Source organism: Parasteatoda tepidariorum, chromosome 3 (assembly GCF_982258835.1).
Source record: "Parasteatoda tepidariorum strain Cologne lab strain chromosome 3, Ptep-v5.0, whole genome shotgun sequence".
Classification (NCBI taxonomy): Eukaryota; Metazoa; Arthropoda; class Arachnida; order Araneae; family Theridiidae; genus Parasteatoda; species Parasteatoda tepidariorum.
Genome location: NC_141757.1, coordinates 1,188,938 through 1,201,415, shown reverse-complemented (window position 1 = coordinate 1,201,415; position 12,478 = coordinate 1,188,938). Strand labels below are relative to the sequence as shown.

The 12,478-nt window shown below is 32.2% G+C and overlaps 1 protein-coding gene across 9 annotated transcripts in view; it reads left to right on the top strand.

Annotated features, from left to right (window-relative positions):
- The window catches only part of LOC107453633 (twitchin), a 264,438-nt gene that overhangs the window by 127,809 nt on the left and 124,151 nt on the right, over nucleotides 1–12,478 (top strand). For all 9 annotated transcript variants that reach the window (XM_087158572.1, XM_087158571.1, XM_087158570.1 and 6 more), the window contains 6 exons: nucleotides 1,450–1,752; nucleotides 4,567–4,848; nucleotides 5,812–6,111; nucleotides 8,409–8,711; nucleotides 9,363–9,647; nucleotides 10,462–10,638. In XM_087158572.1, the coding sequence (XP_087014698.1) occupies nucleotides 1,450–1,752; nucleotides 4,567–4,848; nucleotides 5,812–6,111; nucleotides 8,409–8,711; nucleotides 9,363–9,647; nucleotides 10,462–10,638 (1,650 nt within the window). The remainder of the gene's footprint in view (nucleotides 1–1,449; nucleotides 1,753–4,566; nucleotides 4,849–5,811; nucleotides 6,112–8,408; nucleotides 8,712–9,362; nucleotides 9,648–10,461; nucleotides 10,639–12,478) is intronic.

Sequence of the window (12,478 nt, the reverse complement as noted above, 5' to 3'; positions counted from 1 at the left end):
AAAATACCTTTAAGAATTGGCAGACCCCAACAATAGCCTTTTTGACACCCAAGATCATCTCGTATGAGTATGTACGCATAAACTGTAGTTAAATGAAATTGCAATTATGGAACATGCATTTAGTAAAATGTAGTTTTACTATGGAATTATTCTGATGTTACATTTTAGTAATGATAATAATTTTAAAAAAGATTTTCAAAGGCTCTGAAAGAAAAATTAAGAAATAATTATGTGCAGTTTTTGAATGACAAGAGTTAATTTTCTAGATTCATTTTATTTTATAATGAGCCGCAAATTTTTTTTGTAATCTATTTTTTGCGTAAGCAAATGTTTCCAATTGACATCGAATAAATCACTGACTGTTTCCTTTAGAAATTCTTGTCACATATTTTGAGACATATAAAGAGGCATTGAGCAAAACACCCAATATTTTATTTCTTACTTTTTCAGTCACTGAAAAGTTGCTCTTTCAAACTGTTTTTTTTTTAATTTCATAATTATCTGTCTTAGAATTCGTTAATGAAATTATAAATATATATTTTTAATTATTCGTAATGAATAATTAAAAAAATGTATTGTATTTAAAACAGGATGGCCAAAAGCCTCTCTTTATTTATAGTTTGTCTGCGGTAAGGACTCCTCCCGCCACAAAGTCTGAGGTCGCCTACTGCTATGGAAACAAGAATAGCGCAGCGAGGGTGGCTTTTCTTCACTCTGGGGCTAACGCAATAGACCGGAGAAAAAGATTCCTCTCACGGACCAGAGCCAAAACCTGTCCTAAGCAGTGACCCCACACCCCTACCTAAAATAGTTATAACCTCGTTAGCATAGTCACCATTCAGACGAATGGTTAGGGGAGTTCTTACTTTAGACAAACTATAGAGATTAGGGTGAGGAAAGAAAACAACAAAATCACACCAAAAACGACGCTCGTCGCCTTTTAGAGGGAAAATCTCGCAGGTAATCCTCATCCCGTGTGTTACAAGGGATAAATCAATACATTTAATAGGCTAGAATACATTAAGAGAAGTTTCCCACAGGATTTCACATTTCTTCTGGGGAAAAACTTATAATAATAATTGCATTCGTTCGTCTAAAACTAGAATTAAAATACCGTATATGTATAAGGTACTTTATTTACCTCTCACTAGAGCTGCACACTGGGCTATGGGTGACGGTCTGGGAAACATACCTGAAGATGATCCGAATGTCTGTCATCGCAAGCAGAGGGGATGGCTCCCCTGCTTCGGTAGCCCTTCGAGCGAAGTATAGCACTTTGTGGTAGAACAGTTGAACGAGGACCTCCGCTCATACGCAGGAGGATCCAAGTGGTCACCCACCCGCTTACTGACAGCAGCCAGTGATGCTTGATTTCGGTGTTCTACTCTTTTCGATTGCGGGACGTATGTGTGTATGGTGTATAACAGAGTGTTATTATTGTTTCCACAGATCCCCCAGGACAACCCGGCACTCCAACCGTTAAAGACTGGGACAAGGATAGAGTGGAGCTCGCATGGGAATCCCCGAAGAAAGATGGTGGTTCGCCCATAACCGGTTACCTCATAGAGAAGAAGCGCAAGGGTTCCGTCCAGTGGACGAAAGCTGCCCTCTTGGACGATAATGTCAATTCCGGTAAAGCGACGGGGCTGGAGAACGGAGAAACATACCAATTCCGTGTGACGGCCATCAATGAAGCGGGACTGGGAACTCCCAGTGACGAAACGAAACCCATCCTCATCAAACCCAGAAGAAGTAGGTTCTGAATTGAAATGGAATTCAATTGAAGAGCATGTTTAAAGCAATTCATTTCCTACTACAGTAGGGAACCGATTATCCGGAACGATCGCTATTCCGGATAACTGATTTTTCCGGTTTTCTGAATCGCTACAAAAAGCCGTTTTTTTTAGTGTTAAACCCAACTAAAAAAAAAAAAAATATTTGGAAATAATCTTAAAAAGAAGAAAAAACGATGAAGTAATACAGTGATGATTATTTCTAATATGATGGCATGGTAAACATCTTTCAAAAAAGAAAGAAAAATCCTAAAATCTTATGAGGAAAAATTTTTTTTTAAAAAATGGCGGGAGAATTTATCGAATTTCGTTCCGGTTTTTTGGTTTTCCGGTTTTCTGATTTCCGGATAACGGGTTCTGTACTATATTAGTTTCACACTCTTCCTCTATCTTGCTCAATCGTTCATAAAATAATTTTTATTCATCCGATCAATACATTTTTGTCTAAACGTGTAGTGGAGGTGTCACTCGATGTTAATACAGCTTTTTCAAATATGAATTCATTCACTTAATTTGAATGCATTAGTTTTAGTTTTATGGGGAAGAAAAAAATATAATTATTTAATTAAAAAGTAACTAAAATAAAAAATTTATTTGTGAACCTAAAGGCCTGGTTTCTTAGGACAGGACGCCGTCAGCTGGAAATCAGCGCTAAGATCTGATTGGTCCATTTGTGAGTTTGATAGTATACGTCATCGAACGCTCATCTTGAACTGCAATTGCCGTCCAACTCAACTGCAGTTGGATTATAGCGTGACGTTAACCACAGAAGCAATGGCGGACAACATCCAACAGCACATTGAAATCAGCCAAGATTTTAATTTTGACATTAAACATAGCACTCTTCATTTAGCTCAACTATAATGTGTTTTTTCTTGGACAAAGTCATTATTTGTTCTCTAAAACACTGGTCGACAATAACAAAATCAATACAAATTCAAAATAACTATTTGTTTACGTTATTAACGCATGCGCAATGAGAGATAATGTCTGCGTTGGACCGACTGCTCACGCTGAGCTATCAAAGTATTTTTTTTGGTGTCAGCTCTACGCCAACTTTCCGCTCACGCCCAGATAAGGCGCTAGTCCTAAGAAACCAGGCCTTGAGCTAACAAACCAGCATTTTGTTGGCGTCAGCGGTACGTCAACGTCCCGCTGACGTCCAGATAAGGCGCTTGTCTTAAGAAACCAGACCTTAAGTAGGAATGGACTTTAATTTTTTTTCATATGTATTGCTTGTTGACTTAGAAAATAATAAAATGTTTTAGCTCTAGTGGAGGCAATGCTATCCGCTTTTTAACTGAAAGATCACTTGATTTAGATTTCTAAATTTCTGATGAACTGATTCATTTTTGATAATAAAACGCAAGAATTTTCAATATGGATTCCAGTTTATAAATTTATTTAAGTGCATTTTTAGTTTCTGATGAGCGTTGAAAAGAGTGAACTGAATTAAGCAAGCTCAAAATTTTCACGTAACTAATTTATAAATTTATCATCTTCAAAGACGTATGAGGTAGAACTGGGCAAAAGTAAATAGGCTGTCAAATGCCGTTTAAACATTTGCTTTGTGTTTTAAATAAAACATTAAAATGCGTATAAATTCGATTGACAGTTGTTATTTTGCTACTCTCTGTTTACATTATAGAAAAATAAATATTTCAAACATTTTTAATGATAATTCAATTTAAAAGATTTAAAAAGAAACATTGCTTTTTTCTTTCAGGTTGAAATAAACTTCAATAGTAATATATTGAAAAAAATGTGTGTTTTTTTTCCTTCCGCAATTTTCTTTTTTTGCTCCCCATTTTTTGTCATTGTATTGAAGATACCTTCTATACAACACCTGTAGCCAAATAGGAGAATTCTTCGCTATGGCTCTTCTGGATTTTTAAGGATACGGCCACAGTAGAACTGACGTGACTCATCAAATGTAACATCTCGTGTTGCACTAAAATAGTTTATTTTTTGTTATTATATTTTTTTACTGCTGTAGAGGCTTTTTATCATTATTAATTGCTTTTATCTATAAATATAATTATTTTTTATACTATAAATTTAATTTTTTTTAATCCCAAGTTTTCAGTGAAGGTTGTTCAACGAATGTCATATCTTTCATTGCATTAGACTGTAACAGAATCAGGGCTCCTCTACATCTTCTATATTCTTCTATTTTGGAGGGATTTTTCAGTTTTGATTCATTTTTTCATAGTATAGTCGGTCATTTTTCGATTATAAATTTAATTGGATTATTCATCTTGTAACATTTCATTTATTTAATATTATTTATTTTATTAATATGATTTCATATTGCCTTCATTTCGCATGCCTTCATCAAAAATTAAGATTTTCATTCTCATCAAAAAATAATAATTAAATATATAATTTAAAAACAAATAAATTGATAATGAAAATACATTATCTATTATTAAAAGTGAATGAATAATGCGATTAAATAACAGAAACATAATTTATAAGTAGGAATCCCTGAAACACGCGTGTATTAAAACTATAAATAAAATAATAATTAAAAAAAAGACTCAAATAATGAAGAAAATATACCTGACGTAAAAAAGAGGTAACATCTGAGTTTTTCTCTTGTTTTGAAGAAGAGCTTCCAATAAATGCACTCTTATTGGGATTAAATTTATAAACAGCTAAATGCATCCATTCATTAAATTTATAATTAATAATGATAATCCATACACTATAAAAACAAAAGAAAATCACATCTAGTGTATGTTGTGTTGTACTCACTTTCTACATATTGCAGTGGCTCCAAAAATTGACCGCCGCAATCTTATCTCCATCACCCTGAAAAACGGTCAAGCCTTCAGCTATGACGTTAAAATAAAAGGTGAGCCACCTCCCTCTGTTCAGTGGCTGTTGAAAGACAAGAAAGTGGAAGAGAGAATAGACCTCACTATAACGAACATTCCATACAACACGAAAATTGTCTGTGATAAAGCTCAACGCATCGATTCTGGAATCTATAGAATTGTGGCCACCAATGCACACGGAGAGGACAGAGCAGACGTCGAAGTCTCTGTACTCGGTAAGTCTTCTATTTAAAAAGCATTCCATTTAGGGTCACTTTGAATACAAATGTTCCCTACAAGTACATAATATATTTTTCGTTAGAATTTTTATGATTCAACAATTTATCAGAAAAATACTACTTCTTTCTCAGAAACTATTCATCCTTTTGTAGTGTGCCAAATAAAACTACATTCTTTGACATTATGTAAAAAATTTCATGCATTACAGTTCACTTTTTCGACTATTAATTTAAGAAATAATTATTAAAATTTTATTTTTTGGATCATACCCTGCAGTTTGGATAATTACCTATAGTTTGATCATTGTGTGCAAATGTGTTTTGCTTCACTTAAATTCTTGAGATGGTGAAATACGAAGAGAGTCCGAAATTAAGGGGTCGACATTTCTAAATGCTATCCCGGTCAAGCTATGGGGATTGTATTTCCGATTTTGTGACAACCCCCCTGAAAAGTATGTTTATGCACTAGTTCCCCTCGAACCATTGAGTCTCTATACGTAAATATTAGATTAGAAGTTATTCAGGGTGATTATTTTTTTTATCTTGCACACTCTAAAGGTAAAATTGACTATTAAGGAAACATCAGCGTTGATTGATACATTTTACGGATTTTTTTAAAGAAAAAATTTTAAAATTAAATATTTAGAAATCTAAAAAAAAAATTTAAACTCGTGATACATTTTTTGAAGAACTGCCTTACAAAATTGCGAAACAAAGATTTATTTAGTTGGGGCGACTTCTTTTGAATCAAAATATCGTATAAGAAGTTATAATTTTACGTGTATTCAATGAAAAGAGTTTACTCATTTAAAAACAAATAGTTAAAAAAAAAAAATCCCTGTGAAGAAAAAAAAAATTTTTAACATCTCATATAGAAAATACCTCGTTTTAAAAAATATTGCAAAATGTTAAAGTATGAATAGACTTTTCCATCTAACATTTTTGTGTGTTGATGGACAGCTAAACCTTCTAAGCCGGAAGGTCCTCTCATTGTGTCTGACGTCCATAAACACGGCTGCAAACTGAAATGGAATAAACCCGTGGACGACGGTGGTGAACCTTTAGAAGGATATGTGATAGAGAAAGAAGATCCGGAAACAGGACTTTGGATACCCGTGGCCAAGACTCACATACCTGAAGGCGAGGTGAACGGTCTCACTCCGGGAAAATCTTACAAGTTTCGCGTCAAAGCAGTCAACAAAGAGGGGGAGTCAGAACCTCTGGAGACTTTTGCCCCTGTTGTCGCCAAGGATCCCTTCGGTAATTAGACTCTCTTTTTAGAATTATTTTTTTAGGTCTGATTTAATTCAATTCTGTAAAAAGTATTTTCATTGTTAAACACTTCCTTAAATGAGGGTGATGAACGGTAAAAAAAAATAAACTGAAATGATTTTTTTACAAATGGATGAAATTGAAAATGTATAGCACTAACAAGGGAAACTAGGGAAGTGTGACTCGCCAATTTTTAAATAAATTAGTGGGATGTATGCCTTATGAGGAATAATTTTAGGGGGCAACATTCGTTTTGGCCCATAGAAGCTCCTGTGCGAGATAAAAAATAATTCAATATATAGAAAAATCGGTATTTTATTACTTCAATGCAGACTATTAGTTATTGTAATTGTCTCATATTCCAATTAATTTGTAATTATTTGGATAATTAATTAATTTGCAAGTTAATAAACTAATTAACATTCGTTTCGGCCCATAGAAGGTCCTGTGAGAGATAAAAAATAATTGAATATATAGAAAAATCGGTATTTTATCACTTCAATGCAGACTATTAGTTATTGTAATTGTCTCATAATCCAATTAATTTGTAATTAATTGGATAATTAATTAATTCGCTAATTGATAAATTAATCAGAAAATTAATTAATTATTAATAAATTGTTAATTAATTATTATTTAATTGATTTGCAATTACATACTCCAATTAATTTGGAAAGTTTTTTGGAAAAAAATTAAAAAAATTTGATGTAAATTTTTTTTTTAAATTCTGAAAAACTACAGATATATAAAATTTTCGAAATCAATTTTGACAATAAATATGCATTATATAGTACGTGAATGTACCACAAAATTAATTGGAGTATGAGACAATTACAATAACTAATAGTCTGCATTATAGTGATAAAATACCGATTTTTCTATATATTGAATTATTTTTTATCTCTCACAGAACCTTCTATGGGCTGAAACGAATGTTTCCCCCTAAAATTATTCCTCATAAGGCATACATCCCACTAGTTTATTTTAAAATTGGCGAGTCACACTTCCCTAGTTTCCCTTGTAAGTTGCCAGAATATTGACTACAACACACTTATTTTAAACACATATGCCGGACGCTTTCCTATATTGAGTTCTCTTTTTTAGTGTTTTCACGTTGCTCCTTTTATTTCCTTGTTTAGCTGTTTTTCTTAATGAAGAGTTACACACACGTATATGTGTCTAATTTTGTGACTATTCTTCGTTTATGTGATTTCTGACTCTAAATAATCAGTTGAACAAGAAAAATTGCGTAATTTAAAAAAGAAAAATAACACCTGTATTTTCTGTGGCGAGATAAGTTGAACGATATTTTTACCAACAATCTTGGTGACAAAAACTTATGACCCATATTTATGTGAGAATAGTCTAGAACCGAGCTGAGATTTCATCGCCAAACCGTTATAAATAGAAGTGTGCCTCGTCATGTGCTTGTCTACCTGTACTTGTGATCTGATCAGTTCATTGACTTTTGCTTTATTAAACTGTTACTTAGACGACTTTAACTGAATGCTGTAACTAGCTTATTTTTTGAAAGTTTCTATTAACACAATTTTAAAGTCTTCTTATTCGTCTGCAATCCAAACGAACACTTGTGCTCGGGTCAGAATCTGGATTGAATTGTGCAGCAGATCAATTTTAATTTTTATCTCGTCCCTCTATTTTTCTGATTTTAGTCTTTTTATAATCTATTTTTTACACTGTGTCTTAATGTTTACCTATTTACATATGGTGGTTTTCAGCAATTATTTTATACTTTTATGTATTTTTCGATCACTTATTTATTTGTTGTCCTCAATAAATCACCGACCATCGGCTAACGCACTGAAAGTTGGCGGTGCTGGGTTATTGAATTTTAAAATTGATTTGTTTATATTGTTTTTTTTTAAAATTCAGATTCTTGTTGTTGCCATCACTGTTTTGTCTTAATGCTAGAGGTGCGGCCTAGCCAATCTGGTCGGTGGGCCGGTTGTGTATGCCTAATGTTCTGCTTGTGATCTTCATTTTGGACTTGAGTTGTCTGCTCTGCATGCCCAATTGAGGGAGAGTCATAATAATTAATTTCTTATGAGAACAAAAAGGGCCCCACAGGTCTTTCTCGTTTTAAGTAATTCAGTGTTGATTAGGCACAGAATACACCGGTTATCGAGCTGCATTTCTTTCCAATTTCTCAATTCTTAATACTCTGGTTGCATTAAAACAGATACTTAAGAAAGCTTTAACTTTAGTTTAGATTCTCATTTGAGAGATATTGTGTATTATGTTTACTTCTTATTTTATTATTCGAGATCCACCCGGGGCTCCTGGCACTCCAGAACCAACGGACTGGAATAAAGATCACGTGGACTTAGCGTGGAAGGCTCCAGAGAGTGACGGGAATGCTGCCATTACCCACTACATCATTGAGAAGCGAGAGAAGGGATCTCAGAAGTGGGAGAAGGCTGCGGAGGTGTCTGGTGATCAGACAAAAGGTACCGCCCCTTTCTTAACAGAAGGAAAGGAGTACGAGTTCCGAGTGATCGCCTGCAACAAAGCTGGACCAGGTGAACCCAGCGAAGCATCCAAGACTGTCACTGCAAAACCACGTTTTCGTAAGTCTCTCTCACTCCTCCTTATATTTAGACATTTATCATCTATTGATTACCCATTGGCAAAATGGGTCTTGTTTTAGGTTTGATGGCGTGCTCTTCTTATTTGGACGTCATCACGCTTTTCAACTGTGTTCAAGAGTCATAGTAAACACTGCGCATGCGTCGTCCTGGCATGCGCTGATATGGCGACCACTGCTGTTTGATCATTTTTTTTAGAATTCTTTTTTTTTTTCACTTTTAATTTTGTTACGCATTACGTGGGTGAGTTTATTTTTGAGATATTGGGACCAGAGAGATCCCATACATACTTCTTGAGTTGTGAATAAAAGAGAATGTCATCATTTGAACGCTACTTTTGTTTTTATTGTTTCAATTAGGAATCAGAAATTCTAACTCACAGTTCAAACTGTACCGTTTGCAAGACTCATTCAGGTAAATATCACATATAAAGAGGATCCCAAAGGATAGAGTTGAAGCATGAAAAAAAAAACGATGCCGCGACCTAAACTTACCGAGGTTGAAAAGTCAAAGAACGTAGACTGGAGGGGGGAAAATGACACAACAACCGTTTTGCTAATGGGTGAACCTGTGATCGCCTTTCTGCTATTATTGCTTTTAATTGCATTTTATTTATTTCCTTATGCATTTCAGTTGCTCCTTTGATCGAAAGGAGATCATTAAACGACATAACAATAAAAGCTGGACAGACCATTAAATTCGACGTGAACGTGATGGGTGAGCCTCCTCCATCCAAAATCTGGACCATCAATGATGTTGAGATCAAAGCGATATCTGATCGTATAATGTTGACGAATGAGGATTATAACACAAAACTAGTGATAAGACAGGCGACGAGAGCGGAGAGTGGAAAATTCGTCTTGACGGCAACCAACAGTTCTGGAAGAGACTCGGCATACGTCATTGTCAATGTACAAGGTACTCCTCTTTTTACACTTTCTCTCTCATACAGAATTATATACAGAATAATATAGTCTCTATAGAAATTTTTTACAGTGTTTGGCGTATATGGAAAAAATGTCTTACCTGAAAATTGCCATTTCAAGGGAAAAAAAATTCATTTTTTTGCTAGTGTTATACGTTTTTTGCGCATAATAAAACAAATAGACTAGTTTTTCAAAAATTTTATTAACATTTAAAAAAAAAGTTGTCGAAACGGGTCGGAGATCTTCATTTTTTTCTTTAATACATAGCTTATTTTATATTCCGATTAGTACCTTTCACCGAAATTAATCACGCATCATTAGCATCAGTAATTGTATAACAGTTTTTTTTCCTTATTCCTAAACGATTTATTTTATTTATCAATGCATAACTTATTTTCTGTATTTCAAATATCATTGAATTTAAATTGTTTAGTTTAATTGAAATACGTTTTAAAAGCGTACTTATTTTTAAAAAAATGTAAACACGTAGTTCCCTATTACTTAAGGAATACTAATTTGATAATGTAGTTCACCTATGCTATCACGTTCTCTATGATCATTGAGTTTAACTGACAAAACGAATAAAAATAATTAAACTTTAAAAAATGTGCAAGAAACTGTTATTTTTTTAATTAAAGAGAGCCAGCAAACATTACTAAGGATAATGAAAAACGTTATTTTTTTAACATCCTTTTCGATCGAAATTTTGAAACTAACTTTAGGGGTTGAATTTATCACTTTCAGCTACTGTCCAAATGGTTCTTCAATTATAAAAGCTCATACTATTTTATTATTAATTTCTTCAGATAAACCATCGAAGCCAAAAGGTCCACTAGAAGTGTCCGATGTTCATAAAAATGGTTGCACATTGAAATGGAAGAAACCTGAGGATGATGGAGGGGTTCCACTAGATGGTTACTTAGTGGAAAAAATGGATGAAGAAACGGGAAAATGGGTTCCAGTTGGAAAGACTAAAGAGCCCGGTAAGTCTACTGCATTTCTTTTTAAATGTTTAAATATAAATTAAAAATTATTTCTTTTAAATATAAATTAAAAATAAATGTTTTAAGTAAATGTGAGTAAAATGTTTTAAAAACAAAATACAGCAAATTCATTGGCTGATTGTTTTTTAATTTAGTTATATAATGTAATTATTAAACAAGCAAAGAAAAAAGATAGAAACTTTTTTTAAAATCTTTTTTAAGACACATCATGCTTCTTACAATCCAAAGCATAAATGGAAAGCTCTTGTCTAAGTTTATACTTCGGTTTAATTTTCTCTGTTATCATGGTAAACAAATTTGTGTCGTATTATGATTTTATTCATTTTTGTAATATTTTCAAAATGCATTTTTTGTGTTTAAAAACAGTTTTAACTAAAAAATATTTAGAACTCATTTACTATAGTTTCGTCGCATTTCATTTTATTTATTGCTGCATTATGTTAATGAGTAAATTGCAGACTTAGTAGGCTAAAGAAAACGCCAGTACATTTTTTGTGAAGTATACATGACAGTCTACTTTTAAAAAAGGCAAGCTAAAAAAATATATAGATATGATTTTCTCAACTAAAGTACGATAACAACAAATTTTATTACAAACAAATAATAACATATGCTATTTTTAATTCCCAAGAGTTACTTTATTCTGAAAAAAAAAATTTCACAATTTTTATCTAGTAGAATTTTATTTGTAGAATGCTGAGCAACGCATAAGTTTGAGATCAATATTTAGGAAATATCAATGATACTGTACATTAAATAAAAATAATAAGTATTAACTAGTTTATATTTTTTATACCAATATTCATTTAAAAATTGCAATAGAGTTCGTGAATTCTTTAGTCAAATATTTTAAAGGTTTTTTTTAATAATTTTGAAACAAAAACACAATAACTATGTGTCTTAACATTTGTATTTAAAAGTAATTGAAATAAAAAGATATTTTATCAATTATCAAAATGTTTGAATGATTCAAATCGATTATTTTAAGAACTACCTTAATATTCGTAGAAAACAGGAAGCTCTAAACACACACAAATCAGAAATATCAGGACAAAAAACTTGAAATAACGGAGATATAGCAACGATATAATATTTTTAATCAAGAAAATCACAAGTTTCAGGGCAACTACTAACTGTGATATTATTTAAAAGCTCTATCATACAAAAGTAAAAAAGTAGTTTGTTTTATTTATTATTTAACATTTAATACTAAAACTTATGTTTACTGTTTTATATGCAACCGATGTTATTTTTGTATCTTTTCATCATTGAATTGTTTTCAAATATTTTTAATTATTATGAATACATAATTCGTACGATATATTGCTTTAAATATATTAAAATTTGTATTGATTCAACTGATAAAAATACTAAATTTAATTTTTTTTTGTAATTACTGATATTGTAAACAGCTAAATAATAAATATATTGCGTTTTAATATTACAGATACCAAGAAAAGAATTAACTCTTCAACATTCATCACTAAAATAAAATTTAAATGTATATTTGCAAGTTAAGCGGAGTTGTAAAGTAATCTCAAAAATATTCAGTTCTTCGTTATTATGTTATCCTATTTAAGGAACAGAAGTGATATGTTTGAATTGTTATTGAATGTATTAATAGTGAAATGGAATAGTTAAATACTATGATGTTTAGTTCATTTCAATTAAATGCTTCAAATATTATTCGACATGGTGTCTTAAAAAAACTTTCCATGCATAGAAATGTAGGTTCGTAGAAACGCTTAAAAGGACGCCATAACACGGGAGAAACTTTTCGTCATAAATTCTCTCCTTAACTCATTTAAAATTTGAAGTA